The 23,485-nt window shown below is 56.7% G+C and overlaps 1 protein-coding gene across 1 annotated transcript in view; it reads right to left on the bottom strand.

Annotated features, from left to right (window-relative positions):
- Positions 1-3,989: 3,989 nt before the first annotated feature.
- Positions 3,990-23,485, bottom strand: part of LOC136993729 (scavenger receptor cysteine-rich type 1 protein M130-like) — a 195,774-nt gene continuing 176,278 nt past the window's right edge. The window contains exons 5-18 of the mRNA XM_067308673.1: positions 13,020-13,343; positions 11,511-11,820; positions 10,913-11,270; positions 9,644-9,944; positions 9,249-9,563; positions 8,498-8,812; positions 7,742-7,804; positions 7,344-7,658; positions 6,944-6,979; positions 6,505-6,646; positions 5,685-5,773; positions 5,173-5,256; positions 4,500-4,652; positions 3,990-4,246 (exon numbers count right to left, since the gene is read on the bottom strand). Coding sequence (XP_067164774.1) covers positions 3,990-4,246; positions 4,500-4,652; positions 5,173-5,256; positions 5,685-5,773; positions 6,505-6,646; positions 6,944-6,979; positions 7,344-7,658; positions 7,742-7,804; positions 8,498-8,812; positions 9,249-9,563; positions 9,644-9,944; positions 10,913-11,270; positions 11,511-11,820; positions 13,020-13,343 — 3,062 coding nt within the window. The remainder of the gene's footprint in view (positions 4,247-4,499; positions 4,653-5,172; positions 5,257-5,684; positions 5,774-6,504; positions 6,647-6,943; positions 6,980-7,343; positions 7,659-7,741; positions 7,805-8,497; positions 8,813-9,248; positions 9,564-9,643; positions 9,945-10,912; positions 11,271-11,510; positions 11,821-13,019; positions 13,344-23,485) is intronic.

Raw genomic sequence — 23,485 nt, 5'->3', positions numbered from 1 at the left:
GTCACTTCTTTTGCAGTGTGGCAAGATCTTTGGAATTGAAGTTATGCCTGTGATACAAGGATGACATTCAAATTTATCTGATATAGTCCTATATCAATGGGAGTGGATCGTGTATTCTCTGGAGTGGTTATATGGGACCACAGGCCAGCTGGATTATCAGGATTCACTGAAACAACCCCCCTGAGGGACTGTCACCTGACCCAGGTGAAGATGCTGTTGCAAGGACACTTGTGACAGACAATACCATTAACAGCTGGACAGCAACCAAGCAATCTTGTTCAAGAGGTTTGGATTCCCTAAATGAGCATTATCTTAGCAAAAGAGCCAAATCAATATATTTTTTTTTTTTTAACAAACACTTTGTCTATGAATGTTTGTGAAGCAAACAAATCATTTTGATCCATCACCTCCTGGTTATGGACCCAGGCACTTGTGCTGTGCCCCTCTGCCCCTGCTGTGGGCTCTGCATGGAGCTTCAGAGCAGACATGCTGTTTCCTGCAGCCAAGGTGAGAGATTTGGACCTGGCAAATATCTGCTGGGCATGCCAAAAACATCATCCGAGGGATGGAACAGGCCTATCTTCATTTTGTCACTCTTTGTCCATCTCTGGCCCATGTCCATGTGTGTGAGTGTAGTGACGTTTCTGCAGCTGAGCAGAGAGGTCCCTGCTCCAGCCCTCGGGGAGAGCCTGTCCTTCATGTGAGGGCTGAGCCCAGCCCTGCATGTCCCTGTGGGGAAGGGCAGGGGCTGACACAGCCCCAGGACTGGCTGAGTGGGTGCTAACACCATGGTGGAGGGGCCATGGGGCTGAGCAGAGCTGGCACCACTTGTCTCCAGCCAGACTGTGGGAAGCCCATGGGAGAAGGGTGTTCACAGAGCAAGACCCCCATGGAGGTGAGTAATGCACATGGGTGCTGCAAACCCAACCCCCGTCCCCATGGGAAACCCCCACTCCCACTGGGCTCAGGCTTGAGTCCTGCATCTCCCACAGGGAGAGAGGGGCCAGGGGCTGGGGAGGGAGGGGGCTGTCTCAGGGCAGGGGCTGCCAGCAGGGAGGCTCCAGGTCCTGGGGACAGAGGTGGTGTCTGAGCCCCAGCTCCCCCCGGAGCCCCCAGGGTCACCCCTGCGCTTCCCCACCTCCCTGGGGCTGTGCTGGTGACACCATGGGTGTCCCTGGCAGAGAGCAGTGCATGTGGGGCCAGAGCCAGGCTGAGCAGGGCCGTGTTCCCGGAAAGGGGCAGGAGGGCAGGGCAGACCCTGATCGGGGCCGGCACAGCCCAGCTCTCCTGCAGCACAGCTGAGGGCTGGACGTGGCACCAAGCGCCAGCTGAGCCCTGCGCTCCCCGCGGCTGCGCAAGTCCCAGAGCCCAGGGCTCGTGCAGGGCCCCTGTCCAGCCCCGAGGGGAGAGCGGCTGGTCTGGGAGCAGCGAGGGGAGGGAGCAGGATCCGGCCCTTGCTCACACTGCGCTATGGTCCCGAGGTGTAAATCTCGGTCTTTGCCACAGCTCGGCGTGGGCAGAGCTCCAGGGCAGAAGAGGCTGGTTAGGGGCGCCTGGCACAGGACGAGGTCCCTGCAGAGCGGGTGCTCCAGCATGGAGGTGTCTGCCCCAGAGCAAGAGCCCCTCTGCGCCCCAGTGTCCCCCTGCCCTGGCACATGCAGGGCTGCTGGGGCTGAGCCCTGAGGCCAGTGGGACAGAGATGTCTGAGAGCCCTCGCTGAGCAGTGCTGGTACTTTTCCCTTACGCCTACACTGCAGGTCCAGGCCTCTCCTGTGATCCCTCCCCAGCTCTGCACACACGGCCCAGCCATCCTGCAAGGTCCCCAGCAGCAGGGCTCTGTCCTGGAGAGGAGCCAAGACATCCCCAGCCCTGGGACATGCTGCTGCCCATGGAGGGTCAGTACAGGGCCTGGGGCTGGAGGAGTTCCCAGCCCAACATGGGGAAACGCTGCCATGGGAGAGGGTGCTGGTGACAGCCGCTGGCTCCCTCCTCTCCTCGAGGGCAGGATCCTGCTATTTGCAGCACTACCGACCTGCGGCTGTTCCCAGCAGGGAGCCCAGCTTTGCCCTGCCCCGGCTGGGGGGATGGAGGGGGCTCACACAGCCCCACTGCCGGGCTGTGGCTTGGCTGCTGGGGCAGAGGAGAGCTGCCCCTCCTGGGACCCAGAGCTGAAACCCTCCTGTGAAGCCGAGTCAGCGCTGGGCAGCACTGGGGCTGGGGACGTTATCCTCTGCCTCCCCAAGAGAGGCCCCAGACCCTGGGCAGAGACATCTGATTTTGTCTCCTGGCCTGATGGTGCCTGTTGCGGGGGAGAGGCGAGCTGTGCTGGGGCAGCTGGGCAGGGAGAGCTGACGGCAGTGGCGTGGCCCCATGCTTTCCTGTGCCTGCCAAGGCTGAAATCGGTAAATGAGTGGAGGATGGATGCATAAGTGGTGGGGTGGGGGGATGAGAAAAGGAAGGAAAGAGAAAAATGCAAGGCAAAAAGTAGGGAACAGGAAAGGAAATGAGCCAGGGTGAAGGCGGAGTGTGTTTTTGTGCGTTTGGTCTGAGCCCCGCTGCCCATCAGTGTGTGGCATGGGGAACCCATCAGGAAGAGCCAGCAGGGTGCGGAGACCCCCCCCCCCCAGCTGGAGGAGGGAGGGCAGTTTGGGTGCCAGATGCTGCACAGCTGCTGAACCCTCCTCCCCACTCAGCTCCTGTGTGAGAAGTTTCTCACCTGTGGGTGCTGGGGCGCAGTTGGTTAAAACCCGGCCTAGGACCAGGGATCCTCTCTCAGCTCCCATTGGCACCTGCTTTAGGGATGGGCGTGAAATCTTCTCTCCATGGAAATATGCCCTTGTGAGCATCTTCAGGGATGGGCCTGTCCCAAGGCCGGGGGCTGAATCGTGACTTTGGGCTGGAGCCCGCATATTGTGGTGGTCCCTTCTCCACCCCACTGCCCTCTCCCTCTTCTGCCTCCCACCCTGCTGAAGGAAATGTCCTCTCCTGTCACTGACTGCTCCCGTCCCCTGCGTCTGCACGCAGATATTCCCCTGCACAGACACAAACTGGTGCCCCAGCTGAGGCAGCTCCTTCTTCTGCCCTTGCAGCACATCACCAAGAAGGCAGAGGGGTGGGGGTGGATGGGAGCAGGGGGGCATCCCAGGGCTTCCCTGAGCCCTGGTGCCTCACAGCCCCTGCCAGGAAGGAGCCAGCTCTGGGCTGTGCCAGGAGTGCTCGGGGGTCCGTGAGGGCCACGGGAGCCAGGAGCAGCCCCTGGAAATGGGAGATCCTGTGGAGCCACAGGAGGGGAAATCCCAGCCCCTGGCACCTCAACAAGCTGCTCTGCACCATGTGCAGGGTCAGCGGGAAGCAGAGCTGCCTCCCAACTGCTGTGGGGAGATGGTCCCCAGGCAATGAGCCCCTCTGGGGCTGGCTGGGGTGTTCAGGGATCTGCTGTCACCTCCAGGCTCACTGCTGTGGGGCCACAGCCCAGGACCAACCCTGTCACTGCCTCTCGGTGGTGGCATCCTTGCCTGGGACCAGGGTGGCCTGGGCAGAGGCCCTGGGAAAGGAGCAAGCAGGGGCACTCCCAGGGTGAGGAGACTGGACCTCCCCGCCCAGAGGGGCATTACGGGACCCTGCAGAGAGACCAAGTTTGGCTGGAAGCTCTGCGTGTGGTTTGCAGGATGGAAATGTCTCTGCCAGCAGGAATATCCTCCAGCTGGACTGTTCACTATTCCCGCACTCCAGGGTCCACGGGCACTTGCAGGCGCACAGCCTGTCTCAGAGCCTGCTGGTCCCGAGATGTGTCCCTTCCCCACTGCTGGTTCTTGGTGCTTTGCCCTCCCTGACACCTGGGGAGGGAAGCACCAGCTCTGGATCAAACTCCCAAATGGTTTTAATAAGAACAAATACCAATGCATGGCATAGAAGCAGACAAATAAAAATAGACAAAATGCCCAGCTCTTTCTGCTACCAGTGGGAGAAGGAAGACTGGTCTCTGGCACTCATGGCTCTCCCAGCTGCACAGACCTCTCTTCCATCCCAGGTGCACCCAACCGCATGGCAGGGGTGGGCTCTCCTGGCCCTGGGCTCAGGGACCTTTGGGCACCAGGGTCCAGCCTCTCAGCCTTGGTGTCCTCATGGGGATGTATCAGAGCTGCCTCTTCAGCATCATCGTACCCCGTGTCTGTGGGGAGCAGGGGTGGGGCGTCTCTCTTGGCTCCTGGGGCCCCGTCACTTCCCCAGGAGTGCAGGCTCCCCTCTGGAAGCAGCAAGGCCGGTGCATTGCAGTTGGCCCCATGCACGTGCCCCTCCTGGGCTGTAAATCCCCTTCCTCTCCCTCCTCTCACTGTCCCAAGATGTCCAGCCCCTTATCCCACCCCAGTTTCCCCACCAGGAAAACTCCTGGTGCAGGTTCCCTCCCTGTCCCGGGAGGTCGGGCTATCAGTAAGCAGTGACTCTCCGGGCACTGGGGACGGCACCCCAGGACCCGGCAGCATGCACTTCCCCCTCACCTCTCTGTGCCTCCACAGGCCTGTTTCCCTCCTTCGCTTCCCTGGGCACTTCCCAGTCTCGCTGCCCAGGAACAAGATCCTCCCCGGGGTCAGAGACTTCTCTGGCATCATCATAGCCATCTGCTGGGTCACCTCTGGGCAGGACAGGGACATCTGAAAGGAGAGGGGAGCTGGTGGCAATGAGAAGAGCCCTCCTGCAGAGCAGAGGAAGGAAGGATGTGTAGGTATGAGGGGCTGAGATGCTGGTGTTGGCATGGCCACAGGAAACTCAGCATCCGTCCCACCTCCCCCGGGGTTGTGGGAGCATGCATATGGCAGTGGGGATCCCTCTCGCCCAGCTGCAGGGTCAGCAGTGCCGGGATCTGCACCGGATCTGGCTATGGAGACTCCCTGTGTGCTCAGGGAGGCGTCAATGCCTCAGAGTGAGCTTGGGGCCTGACGGAGGCAGGGATAAGTTGAGCCTGGGAAGTCCCTCTGCGACCCGCTGGGGCACAGGGCTGCAGACATCCAGCTCAGACGGGCATGTGCGATCCTCACATGCTCTGCAGGGCTCTGGAGTGACTCCCGAGGGCGATTCCTCCCCACCCTGATGGTGACACTCAGTGACACCGCTGTTGGTCACACAGCTACAGGGAGGAGAGACCAACCCTTCCTCTGCCTCACCCTCCATTACCTGGTGCTGACCCAGGACCGTCCTCCTCCTCGCTGTCCCCAGGCTCAGGCTGCAGCTTGGTCAGGGACCCCTCCAAAGAGGAGCCTGGCGAGAGGAGCAGCGGGTGTTATTGGGGTGAGCCCTGCTGACCATGCTCATGGCCAGCACTGCTGGGGACGGGGACCCACACAGCAGGGACTGCACGGGGAGGAGGGCTTGGGGCTCGTCCTGCTCCCATGGGACAAACCCCATCTCAAAGGGCCTTTCGGAGCTGCCCTGGAACAGCCCCTTCCCTCACCCACCAGGTACAACCCTGGACAGGCAGCCTGGCAGGCAGGGAGGAGCTGTGCCCTGGGCTGGGATGGGCAGAGCTGGTGGGGAGGAAGCTCCTCACTGGGCTGCTCTCCCCACAGACCCCATGGCCCAGTGCTGTGGGGACCACTGGCCTGGGGGCTGCCAAGGTCCTTTCCTGGGTCAGGGCTGGGGGAAAGGGCCCTGCAGACGTGCTCCCTCCAAAGCGGACCCACACCGACCTGAGCGACCGAACATCGCCTGCTTCTCCCATGTCAAGCTGTAGTCGATCTCCTGGTACACGGCCTCAGAGAAGGGCTCCAGAGACCTCCTGGAGCATGGCGACAGAGGCAGGGTCGGCACAGCGACATGGAGACAGGAGACCAGACTCCGATGTGGTCACCCAGCCCTTCCCCCCAGACCACACCAGCACTGACCCCACAGCCCAGCCCCACTGCTCTGTCCAGGCACCACTGCCATGTCCCCAGTGACAGCAACGTCCCTGTGGAGATGGTCTGGGACAACGTCACCCTCACCCTGTCCCTTCAGAGACAGCCCCATGCCCCTTTTGGCACCGAGTCCGGTCCCTGGTCTGACCCTGGAGCAGCTCCCACAGCTCCTCTCCCAGGGGAGCTCCCCGCTCTCTGCCAGATGGGTCCATAACACGGCCCTGCCCTGCCATGGGTGGGCAGGGCTGGGCAGAGAGAGCAGCCTGGGGACCGGACACCCGCACTGAGAGACCCCCTGCCCTGGGCTCCTCCCGGCACCGCTCCTGCCCCACAGCCTCCCCTCCAGCACTGCCCAGAGCACAGCCAGCTGCTGCTCCCATCTCCGCCAGCCCCTCACTGCCATTTCTCTCCTCGCCCATCACCATCTCCTCCTGCATCTGGACTCTCTCCTCCCCTGGTTGCTGCTGTCCCACAGACAGACAGTGGAGGGGCAGGGAATAGGGCAGGAGGCAGCACCCCCACCCCAGCTCCATCTGTGCCCCTCACAGACACCCCACAGCACCCGCGGGGCTGCCAAGAGGCATCGCCCACCCTGGGACCGATGGGGAAGGACCCACCTCTGCGCTGAGCCCTGGCACTTCGCACTTGTCCCACCAGGAGGGCCAGCAGCAGGCAGAGCAGGGCCCCCAGGATGATGCAGATGACGACAGGCACCGAGATTCTCCCGCAGTCCCTCGCACGGCCCTGGGTGAGATCTGCATGGGCAGGGACATGGACGAGGCAGCCCCTGGCCTGGGGGAGGTGGGGGTCCAGGGGCATCCCAGTCCTGACCCCCCCCACACACACACGGCAGCAGGGGGTGGGGGCACAGGGTTGGGTCACAGGGCAGTTCCCAGCCTGCTGGGTGAGTCACAGCCCTCCCCAAAGCCACCTGCTCCCACCCCAGGGCCTCCTATCCGGGACTTCGCACCCCAGCACAGAGCCCCTTCCCTCGGGCTGCAGGACACAACCTGGCCCCAGAGGGATCAACCCCAGGGAGGAGGGGAGGTTACCTGCTTGAGGAGGTGACGTTGTCGTCCTCGGTGCAGCTGCAGAGCAGACAGAGAGATAGAGGGGTGTGTGTGTGTGCGTGTGTGTGTGTGTGTATGTGGACATCCCCTTAAAGTCTCATCTGAACTGTCCTTCTCTGGGTCCCCATGACAGGCCCAGGGTCCTCTGCTCTGGGCCGTGGGGAGGACAGCACTGGCAGACCAGGGGATGCGCTTACAGGGGTTGCAGGAGACCCACGGGCAGAGGCCTGAGGACACCCAGCCCCACAACAGCTGCTCCCCACCTGACACCAGACACCTGACCTCCCCAGGGGCATCCTTGCTCTGAGGAGCTCTGGGGCCTTGTGAGGACACAGCTGGGGAAACACGTCCTGGAACAAGGGGATGAAGCACTGCTACTCACCGGAGCAATTCACAGCAGCATCTTCCTTGTGCTGGCAGGCACCGCTGTCCCCAGGCTTGGTGCAGCAGTCCCAGAGAGATCGCTCCGTCCCTCTGCACTCCACGCGCTCCAGCCAGATGGCACCTGTCCCCTTCCCAAATGCAGCCTTCCGCAGGGCAGACACTGCAGGGCCACAGCCCAGCTGCCTGCAGGCAACCTCAGCATCCTTCATGTCCCAGGAGTCATCGCACACCGTCCCCCAGGAGCCGCGGTGCCAAACCTCCACTCTGCCTGAGCACCCGTCCTCTCCTCCCACAGGACAAATCTTCTCCATCTCTGGAAAACGCAGAACCCCCCATGTCACTGGGGCAGCTGGGAGAGCCTGGCCAAGCGAGAAGGGCACATGGAGGAGCAGCTACCTGTGCAGCTCGTAGAGTTGGGGCATTCGGCCACCGGGGCTGGAGTGGCTTCTGGTCGTCTCCCTGCAGAAGGAAATGCTGCGGTGAAGGGGCTGCTTCATGGGAGTCATGTGGACAGGAGCAGGACTGACCTGTGCTTGAACCTCCCAGTGCCTCCTTGCTCATGGACACAGCTGGATCCCTGGTAATTCAGGGTAGAACAGCACAGCACTGAAGGCTTACCCCTGGCTGCTCACCCCCAAAGGGTCCCTGGTTAGCAGAGGAGCAGAAGGATGTTCCCAGAGGGGAGGCTTCTCTGAGCTCTGCTGCCAGCAGTGCCCTGCACGCTGCCTGTTTCCTACATAACCCTCAGCCACCAGGACTGGTTTCACTCTCCCCCTTCCCGTTCCCTCAGCAAACCACAGCCATGAGCACGATGCTCTGCATGGACTTCCTAAGCTAAAAGGTGGTTGTCTGGGCCCTCTCTATGGGCAACAGAGAGCAACAGGCACCTCCAAGAGGTGTCCAAGGGGAGCTGGAGGAGACCCTGCCTGGAGGTGCCTCTGCCCCTCCTTGGGCTACGCAGGGAACTCAGGACAGCTATTGCTGATGGACACGTGTCACTCTGAGAGATGAAGTCTTGTTTGTGTCACTGACAGCACAGTGGTCCAAAATGGAACGTAAAATCCACTCCAAGCTCTTTCTCTGCATTGCACCTTGCTGAACAGGGAGCAGGACCTGCTGTGAGCCTTTGTGACCAGGTGGCTCCAGCCTTACCACTGCAGGTGATGTGAGTCTCTTCTCGTTGGTAATCACATGACTGCAGCTTCCAGGGAGCAGAGGGACACTGCCAAAAGGAGCTGTTCATCTTCCCACACTCAACACGATCCAGCCATGTGGGGCCAGATATCCTGCCATACGGCAGGTCTGTTTCAAGGAACCCTTCATCTCCACAGCCCAGCTCTTTGCACACCAGGGACATGGTGTCAGGAGTCATTGAGTTGGAGCAAACACTCCCCCACGTCCCATTGTAGAAAACCTGCAGGCGCCCAGAGCAGCCGTTGCTCTTCTCCAGCCTCAGGGCCGTGAACTCTGGAAGGAAAGGCACAAAGTGGGGGGGAACAAGCTGGTCCTGGGCTGAGGAGAGAGAAACCTGGAGCATCCCTGAAAATCCCCCAGGTTATTCTAGGGCATCCATGGGCAGGAAGGCTTACTGCAAGGAGCAGGGACTCTTCTGGACACCCCAGGGCTCAGACAGGCAGAGGGCACTGCCAGCAAGTCACTGTTTCACCAAGGGAGCAGAGAGAAGTCCCCAACGTGCAGCACTACCCTCCCCTCTAAGCCCTGGGCACGTCTGTGCTCTCCCTATAACCCTGACTAGCTCCAGTGAGGACTGTGCACGGATGTTCCCAGGATGGGGGCAGGAAGGGGGCTCAGGGCAGCCAGGGGCAGGCTCGGCCATGCCCTGCTCTCCCTGCATCCCTATCTTCCTGGGCACCAGGCTCCCACCACTGCTCCCCACACAGACCTGAGCAGACGACTCCTGCGTCCTCTTTGTGCATGCAGTCGTGCTGCCCCCAGGCCTCGGCAGGGCAGTCCCAGAGAGCAGCTTCACCCCCGGAGCAGTTCACCTCGTCCAGCCAGATCCGCCCAGAGCCTTCCCCGTAATGAGCAGAGCCGGGCGCCTCCATGGCCACCCCACAGCCCAGCTGGCGGCAAACAACGGTGGCGTCGGACAGGTCCCAGGAGTTGTCGCAGACGGTCCCCCAGGTGCCCTTGTAGTAGATCTCCACTCTCCCGGCACAGCGCCCTGCCCCGTTCACCAGCCGGACCTGCCGGCTCCCTGCAGCCGGGAGAAACCCCAGCTGTCAGGGGCTTGCGGCCGTGGGGAGCACAGTGTGTTGGGGACTGTCAGCGACTCACCTGAGCAAACCACTCCCACATCCTCCGCAATTCCTTCCGGCACTGCCTTAGGCAGGGAGGTGTTGCAGAGGGTCAGGTGAGTCTCCTTCCCTGCACACTGGACCCTTCTCAGCCCCACGGGGCCCGTCCCTCGCTCAGACTTTGGTGGGTTGTAGGCTCGCTCTGCCTCTCCGCACTGGAGCTGCCGGCACACCACGCTGGCATCGTTCACATCCCACTGGTCATCCAGGACTCTGACCCACGTTCCGTGCAGCAGCATCTCCACTCGCCCGTCACAGCGGCTCCCTCCGCCCACCAGCCACAGGGATTCAGAGGATCCTGCTCGGAGACAGGCAAAGTGCCCTGGACCCTCTGTGACACCGGGGAGCCCTGCACCCTGCCATGTGTCTCCCATTTCTGATGCCCTGGGACACCCAGGGACTCACCCATCTGTAGCCAGCTCACAGTGAGGAACTTGAGGATGGAAGTTTTCCAAGTTTTTTTTTTTTTTCTTTTTTCCTCCAGTCACTAAACCTTGCTGACTACAAATGTCATTTCTCAGGAAGGGACAGGGATGGGGAAGCATGGGAGGTGAGGGCAAATCCCAGAGCCACCAGATATGTCCTTAATGATGAATGTGGAGCAGCTTCAGCAGGAAGAAGCACTGGCCTGTGCAATGGCCTGGGTGACAGACAGGATGAGCACAAGCCTTGCTCCATCTCCACGCTGGGACTGGCCCCTGCTGAGACACCCAGGGGAGAACCCACACGTCCCTACCCCTCTGCATCCCTAGGGATCAGGGACGTGGAGCTTGTGTCCTGGGCAGGAAGCAGAAGCACGAGGGCCTTTCTTACAAAACAGGATGAGTTTGGGGTTCATACTGACAAGAAGCAAGGGCAAATCCCAGCCCCGCTCTGCAGCTCGGCCTCAGGGATTGCTCCTGCTGGACGCGCCCACAGCAGCCCCTGCAGGCGGTGGGATCAGGGTCTGCAGGGCTCTCTGTGGTCTGGGACGGGGCTGTGTGCTGCAGGAGGGAGTGGAGGGTCCTTCACAGCTGCACTGAGTGGAGCTGTGTCCCACAGCCCCATCCTGTGCCTGTGCTGCAGGAGGGCAGCAGAGGAGCCCAGGCCTGGCAGCAGTCTGCAGGGCCTGAACCAGCTGCCCTGGGGAGGCAGAGACCTGAGCAGGCAAAGCCCTTTGAACCCCTCCATGGGAAGCCAGGGTTTCTCCAGGGAGAAATTCAGCTTGTCATTGCCATGGGCTCCCCAGCTTTGGGTTGCCATGTCACACACAAGGGGCAAGTTTAGTTAATCTTCCATTTTCCCTGAACTCACTTGAGCAAAAAACACCAGCAACGTTGTCATGTGAACATGAGGAGGCCCCCAGGGCAGTCACAGGGCACTGTCCCAAATGGGATTCGGTCCCATCACAGTGGAAGGTGTCTCTCCAGACAGGGCCGGTTCCTCTCCCAAAATGCCCTCCTCCGGGAACAGATTCGGCAAATCCACAGTTGAGGTGATGACAGAGAACGTGTGCATCAGAGATGTCCCAGTGAGAATCACAGAGGGTTCCCCAAATCCCCTGCACCTGGATCTCCACCCGCCCTGAACACACCGTGCTGCCATTCACCAGCCTGAACCCTGGATATAGTGCAAGGGAGAGAGAGGGTAATTAGAGAGGATCACTTTGTGCTTGTGCTCATCCATCAGTGGAGAGGGAAATGTCACAGAGATTCAATCCCATCTCCTTCACTTCCGTCTACACAGGACTACAGATGACTCCACCCCTCCTGCACTCGCACCATGCTCAGCGCAGTCACTTCCCTGCTCCCCTACCCCGCAGCGCACAGCTCACAGGAGGCATTTCACACCTCTTCCCTGAATGCTCACGTGTGCAAGTGACACCAGCGTCGTTCGCATGGGTGCAGGTCTGGTTGCTGAGGGACATCCTGGGGCAGGAGGAGAGGAGGGATTCATTCCCCACACACTGCAGCTTTTCATCCCAGATGGCACCGACCCCCTCTCCAAAATGAGCTGCCCCAGGGATGGACAGGACTGTGCCACACTGCAGCTCCCTGCAGATAACGTCAGCAGCTTTGAGACCAAAGTGTGAGTCACAGACTGTTCTCCTCAGGTCTCCATCTCTGATCTCTACACGTCCTGAGCAGGGGCTGTCTCCTCCAACCAGCTGGACAAATCCTGGAGAAAACACCAATGACGGGGAGTTCCCAGAGGCTTCCAGCAGTTACATACCTGCATCCCACATGATTTCCAAGGCAGCCACATCCAAAATGACCCATGAACATCCCAGCAGCAGCCGTCCGTGGGTGTTGATGACACAAACCCTTCAGTGCTCCCACCTGCACCTCCTTTCACACCCACATCGCACTCCAGGGCTTGTGTCTATCCTGGACCCACAGCCACAGGCACTGCTCAGGCAAATGCTGCTGCCCCAGGAGCCTGGCACTGTCCGGCACAGGCCCCCAGCACCACAGTGCCTGGACCAGGAAAACAGGCCCAGGTGCTGCGGAGCTCAGAGCCAGGCTGGGGAATCGCCTCAGAGCAGCCCAAAATGCTCCCTGTTCCCGGGGGTGTCCTGGGGTGTTGGGGTCTCTGTGAGGGGAGACACGTCCCAGGCACAGAAATGGTGCAGCTGTAACCGGGTCGGTGTCTGGGCCAGCTGTCTCCTCCGACACATGCTTGGGGAGAGGTGTCCCCAGGCAGGGCCACAGCGCACTGCTGGGGCTGTGCACGTCATGGCCAGCAACCGGGCAGAGGAACAGGAGATCCGTGTGCAGCCCTGGGCTGACACTGGTGCACGCTGCAAAAGCAGGTGCAGATGAGGGTCAGCAAGTGCTGGCAAAGCCCTGTGGCACGGGGCAGCGTGGGGAGCTGAGGGCCGGCAGGAGCAGCTGGACAGCGGGTCAGTGCTGCCTGCACGGGCCGCGTTCCCCATGGGGCTGTGACAGCCCCAAGGACCCTGCAGGGCCTGTGCATGCCGTGATGTGGGAGGGAGCAGCCAGGGGCCTCGCAGCCGCCAGGCCCCGAGCTCGTGTGGGGCTGGTCCTCATGGGGCGGCCCTGGGCACAGGGTGCAAGGTGCTGCCCGTCACCTTGCTCCTCTGCCCCAGGCCCTGCTCTTCTCCTCTCTGAAAAGCCCCTTCGGTTCAGCCTGAGGCTGGGCTGAGCCCCCGCGACCCTGATGGGGTCTGCGCACCCGCGGTGGGCTCACCCGGGGCTTTCCCCAGGGACAGCAGCAGCAACAGTCCCAGCTCGGCAGCAAGAGCAGCCACGTCAGGGCCTGCTCCGGTACCCACGCATTTCTCCTTCAGGGCACAGCCCGGTTAGTCCCCGATCCCAGGACCCGCCCCAAAGGTGAGGAACTGGCTGACTCCTTACCTGAACAAACCACTCCAGCATCCAAAGCATGACTGCAGTAATGTCCACCCCAACCACCGTGTTTGCACTCAGACAGGGCAGTCTCGGTGCCTTGACACTCAAGATCGCTCAGCCAGGTCTGGCCAGATCCTCGACTAAAACGTCCATACCGAGGGGCTTCGAGAGCAGATCCACAGTCCAGCTGCTTACAAACTACAGCAGCATCTTTCATGTCCCAGCCAAAACCACACACCGTCCCCCACTGGTCCTGGTGTTTCACCTCCACTCTCCCAGCACAGTGACTGCCTCCAGCCTCCAGCCTCACCTCTGCAGCACCTTCAAACACAGACACGGGGCTGGTTAGGAGAGTGCCGAGGCCCTGCGCTGTGGCTTTGCAGGGTCCCCTGCCCAGGGCTGAGTCCCAGGCACCGGGGCTGTGAGCCCTCTCCCCTCTGGGCTGTCCCAAGGGCAGTGTTGGGGTTCCTCCTCTCTCTGCGGGCTGCGCTGGGCTGGGCTGGGAGACGCCCAGCTCCAGCCCTTCTGGGCCATTCCCATCCCAGAGCCCTCAGCACCTCCTTGCACCCCACATCCTGCCCATGCCCACCCAGCCACCACGCCAGGCTCTGCACAGGGCACCCGCTCCTCCCCAGCAAGGCACCTCAAGAGCAGCCCCAAACCCCCAGGCCTCCCCACACTGCTGCTCCCCCCATGACCCCAGCCCCCTGTCCACCACCTGCTCTGGTCACCACTCAAGCCCACCCACCTCCCTCAGGGCTTTCCATGTCCCCAGGGAGAACCAAGATGACCCCACAATCCTTCCAGTGCTCATTCCTTCCTTGCCCATGGGGATGAGCCCAACCCCTGCTCTTAGCCAGGGCCCCTGGGAAGGACACCTCTCTGCCAGACTGTGGATGCAGATGCCCTGGTCCCCTTCTCTCTGCAGGGCACAAACTGCCCCTCCTTGGGCTGGGGTCACCCCAACCACAGGGCAGCGAACAGTGCAGAAACCCTCCTGGGCACCCGGGGAGTTGGTTGTGCCCTGGGGATTGCTGAGCTCTGCAGTCACCAGCTGACCCACCACCAGCTTCAGGGGCACAGCACTGGGGGAACAGGGGTCCCGAAAGAGTGCCCAAGGACGAGGTGTCTAGAAGCACACCCAGGCACCAACTGCCATAAGCACAGGAGCCCTGGAAACAACAATACCCTTCTCCCACCCAGAGCAGCACAGGGTCGATGGACTTGAGCACCTCCTGACCCTTGTCTCACTGCTTTCTGGGATGAAACCCCTTTTCCAGAGGGATCCCCATGACCCCACTGGTGCCCATTGGATCCAGGGCTGTGGGACAAGAAAGCAGGCACTTACCCCAGCAGAGCTGCACCCAGAGGAGCAGCCACAGCACCCGAGGGACCAGGAGTCCCTCTGCCTCCATCTGCAGCCTTCTGCCCTGACGGCACTGCCCTGATGCGCCCCACTCCCTGACACAGCTCCTGAGGACTCGCAGGGGACAACAAAGGTGGGAGGCCAATATATATCTGCAGGTGCTGGCTCAGCTGCAGGAGGAGCCAATCGAAGCAGCAGGCACCTTTTTAGACATTATCAGGGCTTATCTCCCTTCTGACACAGCCCAGCCCTCCAATGAACTTCTCCAGCACTCTTCATGACCATATATGAGGCACGGCTCCACTGCGGATGTCACAGTTGCTGCTCTAGGGCATCATCGTGGGGCCCATCCCAGTGGGACAGGGCAGATCCTGATGGGGAAATGGGTCTGTTGCCCCTTGTACCCCGCTGTGGGGACCGGGAGCTTTGGGCATGTCGTACGCTGTGTTTGCCCGAGTGCCCAAGGTGCGAGTGTCCAGCTGTCCCCGCAGCATGGGAACCGTGGAGCTGGGATTGCTCCTGAGATGGGCTGTGTCAGGAAGGGAAGGAAACAGAAACAGCCCCTCACCCTGCTACAGCTCTGCTGTGCCAGGAGCAGCAGCGGTGAAAGGCCTCTTTGCCATGGCCAGAGCCCCATCCCGTGAGTGCAGGCTCGTCGATCCCTTCCTGGACAGCCCCGTGGTGGGTGCCCTGGTCAGGAGCAGGGAGCTGGGCCATTTCACTCCTCTGACAGCACACAGGGCAGCCCAGGCGTTCAGACCCCCCCGACTCTCAGCATGTTCACCCCACAGCCCGTTATTCCCTCGCAGGGGCTGATCGGGAGATCAAAGCCTCGCCTGCAGGTGCACAAACCACAGCCCATGTGACCTCGGCAGCCTGCGCCGCGCTCTCCCTGCAGCAGCGCCCGAGCCAGGAAGGCGGTGGTTTCTCTCTGGGCTTGCTTCCCCAAGCATTGTCACTGCATGGAGCCGCTGTGCCAGCTCCAGCCCCAAACCTGCTCCCAGGGATGGCGCTGCAGGGGCTGCTCCTGCTGCCTTTGCAGACACGGCTGCTGGGCACAGCTCCTAGAGGGGGATTTTTCCTCGCAGGTGACCAAACCACTCCTGGGGCCCTGCACTCAAGGCTGGGCAGGGAGACGGGTGTCCCCTGTGCAGCAGGGTCTCAGTGCTCACAGCTCACAGCACTACCACAGCCCAGGGCCATCGGCACTTGGCACCTCGCCATCTCTCTGTAACTCCTGTCCATCTCACACCACCATTTATGCAAAACAGCAAACACATTTCCTTGCAGTTGCTCATTAGTGACGCTGCACCTCACACCACCCCACCATGCTGCTATTGCACACCTTCATGCATTTCAGTGCCATTAGACTTTCACGTATGGTCACGTATTTTACTTTTCCACTTACTCAGTGGTTTTCTATTCAGAAATGCTGGGGCATTGTGTTAGGCTCTTCGAATATTACTGTGCCTTTCTTTTTTCACATTACTGCATTATGTTCCCCTTCCATGGGATGCTGTCCTTATCCTCTCAGGAGCACTTTGCGTTTAACTTATTCACCTTCCCTTCCCAAGAGGCACACGGCTTGGATACTGATTGTGAGGTCACCGCTGCCGGAGTGCCTGATAGGCCAGCAGAGGCACATGGGTGGGACATGTGCTTTTGAGGTCATTCCTGCTGCAGTAACTGATAGGCCAGCAGCAGGCACATGGGTGGGACATGTGCTTTTGAGGTCATTCCTGCTGCAGTAACTGATAGGCCAGCAGCAGGCACAGGGCTTGAATGCCGACTGTCAGGTCAGTGCTCCCTGAATAGCTCATAGGCCAGCGGCAGACACAGCGCTTGGATGTTGATTCTGAGGTCACTTCTCCCCGAGCCCCTGATAGGCCAGCAGCAGGCACATAGCTTTGATGCTGATTGTGAGGTCACTGCAGCTTGAATGCCTGATAGGCCAGCAGCAGGCACTTGGCTTGCATGGTGATGGTGAGGTCACTACTGACTGAGTCCCTCATAGGCAAGGAGCAAGCACATGGCTTGGTTGTTGACTGTGACATCACTTCTTCCTGAGTACCTGATAGGCCAGTAGAAGGCACATGGCTTGGATCTGGATTCTGAGGTCACTGCTGCCTTAGCATGGTGCATCAGGGACACAGAGGGGACACGACTAGACATGGCAGCACGCAGGGCCCCCCAAGGGCCTGAAAACACAGCAAGGCCAACTCTCCATCCCTGGAAGTTCCTTTTATTCCACCAAAGGCTTTGAAAATGGACTTTCTGGGAACATCCATTTTCAGCCCTGCTCATGTTCACTTCCCACCTCAAGGAAGCAGATGAAGTGGTCCCAAGGGGCTTCACCTGGCTGAATCTTCCCTCTCTCTTGTGCCTATTCTGCTGCCAAAAAGAGGCCTCTGTGGGAATTTTTCTCATGCCTTTCTTTGGGGCTCACATTACCTCTGTCTCCTCCAAGAGCCTTTGCACCCATTCTCCAATCAGAACATACTTGGACAGAGAATCGGAGACCACTAACATGTTACAGTCCCAAAGGTGATATTAAAGCAGGTGTACACACGAAGAACAGAGACCCAGTACGGACCTTGCAGGAAAATCTAACAAGCTCCGTGCTGCTGGACAGGGGGAATTTCTACAGCACACAGACCCTGGAAATCAGAGATTACCAATGCTGAAGACCTATAGGCTGCTGGGACAGCAGTGACCTCATAGTTCCTAGCCATGTGCTTGTTGCTGGCCTAGCAGGGACTCAGAAAGACATGACCTCACAGTCACCTTCACAGCCATGTCTCTGTCACTGGCCTAGAAGCCTCTGAGACAGAAGTTACCTCACTATAACTTCCCCAGCCATGAACCAAATGCTGCCCTATCAACTGCTCAGGTAGCAGTGACCTCACAATCACCTTTCCAGACACATCTCTGCTCCTATCCAATCAGGTCATCACTCACAAGTGAGCTCACAATCAACAGACAAGTCTTCTTCCTCCAGATGGCCTATCAGCTACTCAGGCAGAAGTGACCTCATCATCAATAGCTGAGCCATGTGCCTCCTGCTGGCCTGTCAGCTACTTACAAAGAATTAACCTGACACTGGTGATTTTCTGGCATAGTTCTCTCAAACAGTGGTGGCCTCACTACCCACACCCCGACCATGGAGCTATTGCCACCTGCAGCTCTTCCTGCCCTCCCCCAAGGCTCAGCCAGCTCCTGAACGGCCTCCCCAAATCACCTCGTGGCTTCACAATGCTCATGTCACCGAAATCGGGAGTAAAACTCCTTAACACCAATGTACTATTAAGAAGCAGGCATTCTCTTTATTGCAGCGCCGGATGCAAGGGGGATCGCTCCACCCAACGTGCATGCCCTATGTTGCATTAGCCAAAGCTTATATTGCTGTTACATACATATGCATTAAATTTCTCAGAATGATTATACATATTCATTCTATTTCCTGGAACTAATTATCATATTTACATAGTCATTATGCATGTGGTCTGAGTCTCCGGGGGGTCTTCTATGGGGGTCTCTGGTGGTCCCTGGTGCTTGCTGAAGAGGTGACTTTTCCATGAACTCTGAGCTCCTTTTCCATATATGGTCTCAGCTTGGCTCATTTCTTTGCTTGAGAAAGCTGTCTTGTTCCTAACCTTGGTTCCCACTGGTTTCTGCTGGTTTAGCTGTACTCCTTTAGGATGTATCAGTTACAGTTGCAAGAATTGTGTCTTTGGGTGCATTCTTGTCTGAAGCTCCTGGTAACAGTCCCCCCTTTCCGTCCCCCTTTTGAGACTCCTTGTCTGAGGCCCCCGGTAACACTCATAGTGAGCAAAACACCCGTTATGTACCAGTTACTACACCAAAAAAGGATTAACTTCTGCCCAGGTATTACCTACACCTAGTCTATGACACTTAGGAATTGGGGAACAGCCTGTAAGTAATTCCTGGCAACATTTTCTAACAGGAGCATTGTATGGGAACAGTGATCTTGCAACTGAAGACAGCAGGGCCTCATGTCCCAGGCAGAGGGAGAAGCCTTCCTGCAACTCAGAAGTCTGGTTCCTTCCCCAATGCTGAACAAACCCAGTAAATCCTCCACACGTCAAGGACAACAAGCGTTCTCCTATTTCATGGTTTCACCTTCTGGAGCTCCTGCAGGAAAGCAGCCCCGTCGTCAGCACCGCTGCCCCCACCCCAGCGGGAGGGCACCCGCCGCCATTAGAATGTGCCCGCAGCCCCCACCAAACCCACTCGCACCCGCTCTCCCTCCCGCTCACTTCTCTCCTTTCCTCCCTCTCCTCCTCCCCACCGGCTCCCTGGGGACCTGCCATGGTTCAGGGCATGGCCTCCCTCTCCCCAGGGGTCGCTGCAGAGCAGCGCAGTGCCCTGCTCCAGGCGCAGGACTGGCTGCGGAGGAAGCTGCCTTGCCGGCTGGTGGGGCGGGGAGCTGCCTCGCTCCTGATGCCGCTGCCTGAGGGGGCTGTTTGCGCCCTGCCCTGAGCGACCGGCCCTGCGGGGCTGCAGGGCGTCGCTACTGCGCGGCTCTGCCCCGCTCTCGGCACTGCCCTGCTCTCCCGCTCCTCCGCTCTCCTCTCTCCTCTCCTCTCCCCCTTCCCCTTTGCTTTGCTCTTTCATGCCTTTTCCTCCCTCTCCCCCTCGCTCCCTCTTTCTCTCCTCTCTCTCCTCTCCCCCAGGTCAGGCCCCACCCCTTCCTTCCCTCCCTGAGGACCCTGCATTCTGGACAATGATTGGCTGACAGAGCTGTTAGTTCAAGGGATCCCCGCCCCCCTCCTCTTGCCAGCCAACAGGAGGGCTGCACTGGGGGCGTTGCCATGGCAATGCCATGGCCATGTGACCTGGCGGCGACCCCTCCCCCGGGCAGGACTGCGCCATCTTAGTGGTGGCTGTGGTGTGAGGCTCCTTCAGCGCTGATGAGCTGCTGTTCCGGGCTGACGCACGTTGAAACACGGTTCGTGCACGGGGCGAGTCAGGACACGGAGGAAGAGGGGGCCGCAGCCCACCTGAAGGAGTCCTGGCGTTTCTGCAGCTCTGCCTGCGGCCTCCTTCGCGACGTGGCCTTTGCGCAGCCCAGGCTGGCGTTGCCTCCTCGAGGATTTGCAGCATGTCCCAGCCGTGGGGTGGCCTGTGTGACGGGTGCAACCGTGGAAGAAACGCCCGCAGTTTGCGCCACAGTTAAGAATAAAGAGTCGCTGTATCTGGGGAAGGTGTTAGCTGTGAATGACTTACTGCTACCATGCAGAGCAGTTGAAGTACTGTTAAAATCTCCCATAATTTCTTTCTAATATCTGACTATGATCTTTAGAGTTTCTCTTTTTCTCCTACAAAAGTGGATTTCTCACTGCATTCAGCAGGAGGGAAAAATGAACCTAAGTGCAGAGTGTGATTGCAAATTCTCCAGCACTTGTTCTTAAATCTCTGTCAAAGGGGAACATTTGAACTATTATTTATTTATTTTAGGTTTTAGGAAACTGGTTAAGTGTCAGTTTGACTCTGTCATTATGTGCATTCTATATTAAGATGCCCTACTGCTTATATTTATTTTTTCAAACCTTTTTTTCACGCTTGCTTTTCTTTATTCTTACAAGTGCAGCTCTGTATTGGTCCCACAGAAGCAGTATTGCAAACCAGCAGATGACGTGAAGATGATGGAAGATCTTGGGTTATTCAGCGATGCAGAAAAATCTAAATATTCATTTATCTTGCTCTTTTTGTGTAAGTAATATATTTCACACAGCAAAATAATACTTCTAATGTAGCTGAAGTAACTTCTTCCACAGAGTACCACAGTCTGAGAAAGCTTTTTTTTTCCTCTCTAATTATAACTTACATATTGATAGGTATGACCATACTAGAGGCATCCTCTGAGCAGGGAGGACATATCTTCTTCCTCAAAAAATGTGAAATAGCAGTCAGAAGTTGTCTACATCTTATGCTGCATTCTCTGAATTGCCTTTTTGTGATTTTTTGAATGGACACTGTTTACAAAGAGCTGTTTCAGCACTTGCTTTTTCACTCTAAAACTTACCAAAAATAATGGCTGTGGTTGAAATATGCAAGCAGACTGTGTGATGCCTTCCATCGCATAGGCACAACTAAGCTGTTAATCTGTTGTGCTTTTAGTCTTCAGGTACTAAATCTTGTTGTTCCTCATGCACAAAGGAATGATGTTTGCTTGGGCAGTGTGGTTAGCCTACAGGCTAAAAAGGTGCTGTGCAGCTTCCTGTGCTTGTCCCAGTGACTGAGGTTTCGAGTCCCATTTGCCTGTTTTTCCTTGACATCTCATCACCTCCCAGAGAATCTCCTGGGTCTTGTAGTTTAGTCGCCTGTTAGAGGGAAATGTATCCTAGAATCGTTTTCATAAATGGACTTAAGCTCCCTTGTGAACTGCTCCCTTCATGGAGAGCCACTTCCAGAATTTCCTTTTCATGAATCTGAAGCCTCCTCAAATCCAGGCTGCATTTAGTGATGGCAACTCTATGTGCATTTGTTCCTGTGCCAGCATTACCTGTGAGTGTAACTGGTTCTCTGTCCCTAGAGCAACTTCTACCAACCATGTTTCCTGTGTCTTCGTTTTGCTCCATTAAATTAAATTCTCTCTGCTGGGTGCTTCCTGTGGGTACTACTGCCCTGTTCTTTGAGAACTCTGGGATAAAAAGCAAAGACAGATTCATGTACTTCAGGAATCTCTGTGGATGTCGTGCTTTTTGCTTTGCTAATCTTTTTTTTTTTTTTTTTTTAACATGTCCTGGGCCATGAATCAACATGTTAACAGAGAGGCAAAGTAGGCCATGAACTAAACTTAAAAGTACTGTTTTTTTTCTTGTATTAAAATATGCATCCATTTTCTCATCTCTTTTTAGACTGACAGATACAGGCCTAAAATAGAATGGGCCTCTTGTGAAAACAAGTAGACCTTTATGGTTGGATTCCAGTGATCCTTCCTTGCTTTCTGCATCGTAGAACTGCATGCTAATCTTTTGTGTACATGCAGAGCCTTGATGAAGCTACTGTGTAGGCACCAAGTGTGCGCATGTCAGATTTTCTGCGTGTTTGTGGCTGATCCTTCTTGTTTCTTGTAATAAGGAAAAACTTGAGGCGTACTCCCAAGGAGGGAAGAACCAGAAAGAAACTTAAAGAAAGAACTGGATGACAACTCAGGTTAGTTCTGGCTTTCAATTTTCTTCACTGTGTTCTGGCCAAAAGTCTCCTCTGAAACAACTGAAAGAAGCTGAACCACTGGCCATTTTTTATCTATTCACATTTCTGTATAGCCTTAGAGCTTACAAGCCATAGCCAGGGACTCCAAGGCCCTGCTAGTAAGCTCAGGGCAGAGAAGTCAGCAAACAAAACCAGACCTTGTCCAAAATGCTTATAACCGAGCACAAGAGAAAAGGCAAGAGATGGCTGTCGACAGGTGGGAATACAAGGAAATGCACAGTGCTACTCTGAATGATGAGCACTGCTGTCACTGCAGCAGTAGCCTGACAGTTTTCATGGGTTTTGAGCAGCGCAGAGAGAATTTTCAGGAGGTAAGTTTGACTGCCAGGTGCATATGAAAACTTTCTCCCAAGCATGAAGGTGGCAGGTGAGAAGAGAACATGCTTCTGCATTTTTGTATTGAGGGGTTAGTCAGTGAGAGGTGCTGTCAGGGCCGGCTCAGAATTCAGAGCTGTTTTCTGGGCAGCCAGTGGGAAATAATGTAGGAATGAGGGTAATTCATGAAAGTCCTTAGCAACTCTGTTTGCTGTGAGAGAAGAAACTTGAAGGGTGTCAGGAGCATGCGTTTTGTGATGAAGGGAATAAGTTCAGAAGATGATCTTTAGAGCAACTTTCTGAATGGATGTGAGTGGGTCAAGGCTGTATTTCAGGACAGAAGAGGACGTTGCAGTAGTTGAGCTGATCATGCCTTGAGGAAGAGATGTAATTATGCAATACCTCGTGAAGGCAGTACCTCGCCTATGTTCCACAGCCTGTTCAAGACTTGAACGAGGGGAATAAAAACCTATAAAAAGGCTCAAGCCCAAACTTGTATGCATCATAATTATCCTCCTGTATGCATCATAATTAATTGAAGCTCTCTCAGGAGCCCCCTTCTTGACTTGTCCTGCTGTTTTTGGTAACAGCTGTGAACACGAAGTTCAGGGGAAATCAGGTGGAATAGATTCACAAATACGGTTACTTTGCAAGGCTTTACAGTTACTTTGCAAGGCTCTGGCCTATCATATGCCAAAGTCAAGCTGCATATAAGTACCATGTACTTTTTTTTTTTTTTTTAACCTTCCCAACAAAGACAGAATTTTGCTCTCACAAGTAAGAACATGTAATGCAGTTTGAAATCAGATGCATGAGGAATACATATAATGGGCTGGAAATCTCATAGATCTTGCAGTATGTTCTGGGGTAGACTGCACTTGATTTTTGATGTGACTTAGTGTGACCTAATGTTGTTTTTGTTATTGCCTTTGAAATGCTTGCAGATGGAAACATGCAGTCTACAGCAGTGATTCCCCATCCTCCGCTGATGATGATGAGGAACATTTTGCCCAGGAATCTACTGAAGAGGAGGAGCAGCTGCCTGACTGTGAAGTGTTCTCCTCCCTGCTCCTGTACAGAGTCTAAAGGGTGGCAATATTTAATCCTTTGGCATAATATGTAATTTGTTGGCACTGGTGGCTCTTAAGTGAGCTCTCTACCATTGGACTTCTACAATTGATTCTTTAAGAGCAATTGGATTTCTTTGGAGAGGTTAGGCATAAACTCTAACTATTTTAATGTAAAATTCTACTGCCCCTCTGCTTTACAGTAGGCTGTTCAGAAAGAAACCCCCCATAACAGAAAATGTATAAATAGAGGCAAGGATGGGGTTTCTTTGCCTTCCTTTAACCTAGGACATGGGTTCTGTTGAATTTATCTTTAGGTAAACTGAGGCAGCAATACCTTTGTGTGCTTGAAAAACTTCTGCCAATACTGAGCTTTTATAGTAACAGTAAAAAGTCATTTCTTAAGGACTGTTAAAATGCAGCATATATGTAGATTCAAAGTAGAGGGAATTCCTTGCCATAGTTAAAGGCTTAGTGTCTTGTGT

This window comes from Apteryx mantelli, chromosome 20 (genome assembly GCF_036417845.1).
Source record: "Apteryx mantelli isolate bAptMan1 chromosome 20, bAptMan1.hap1, whole genome shotgun sequence".
In the NCBI taxonomy this organism is placed as follows: domain Eukaryota; kingdom Metazoa; phylum Chordata; class Aves; order Apterygiformes; family Apterygidae; genus Apteryx; species Apteryx mantelli.
Note: the sequence above shows the minus strand (reverse complement) of the source record. Positions and strands in the feature narration are given on the sequence as shown.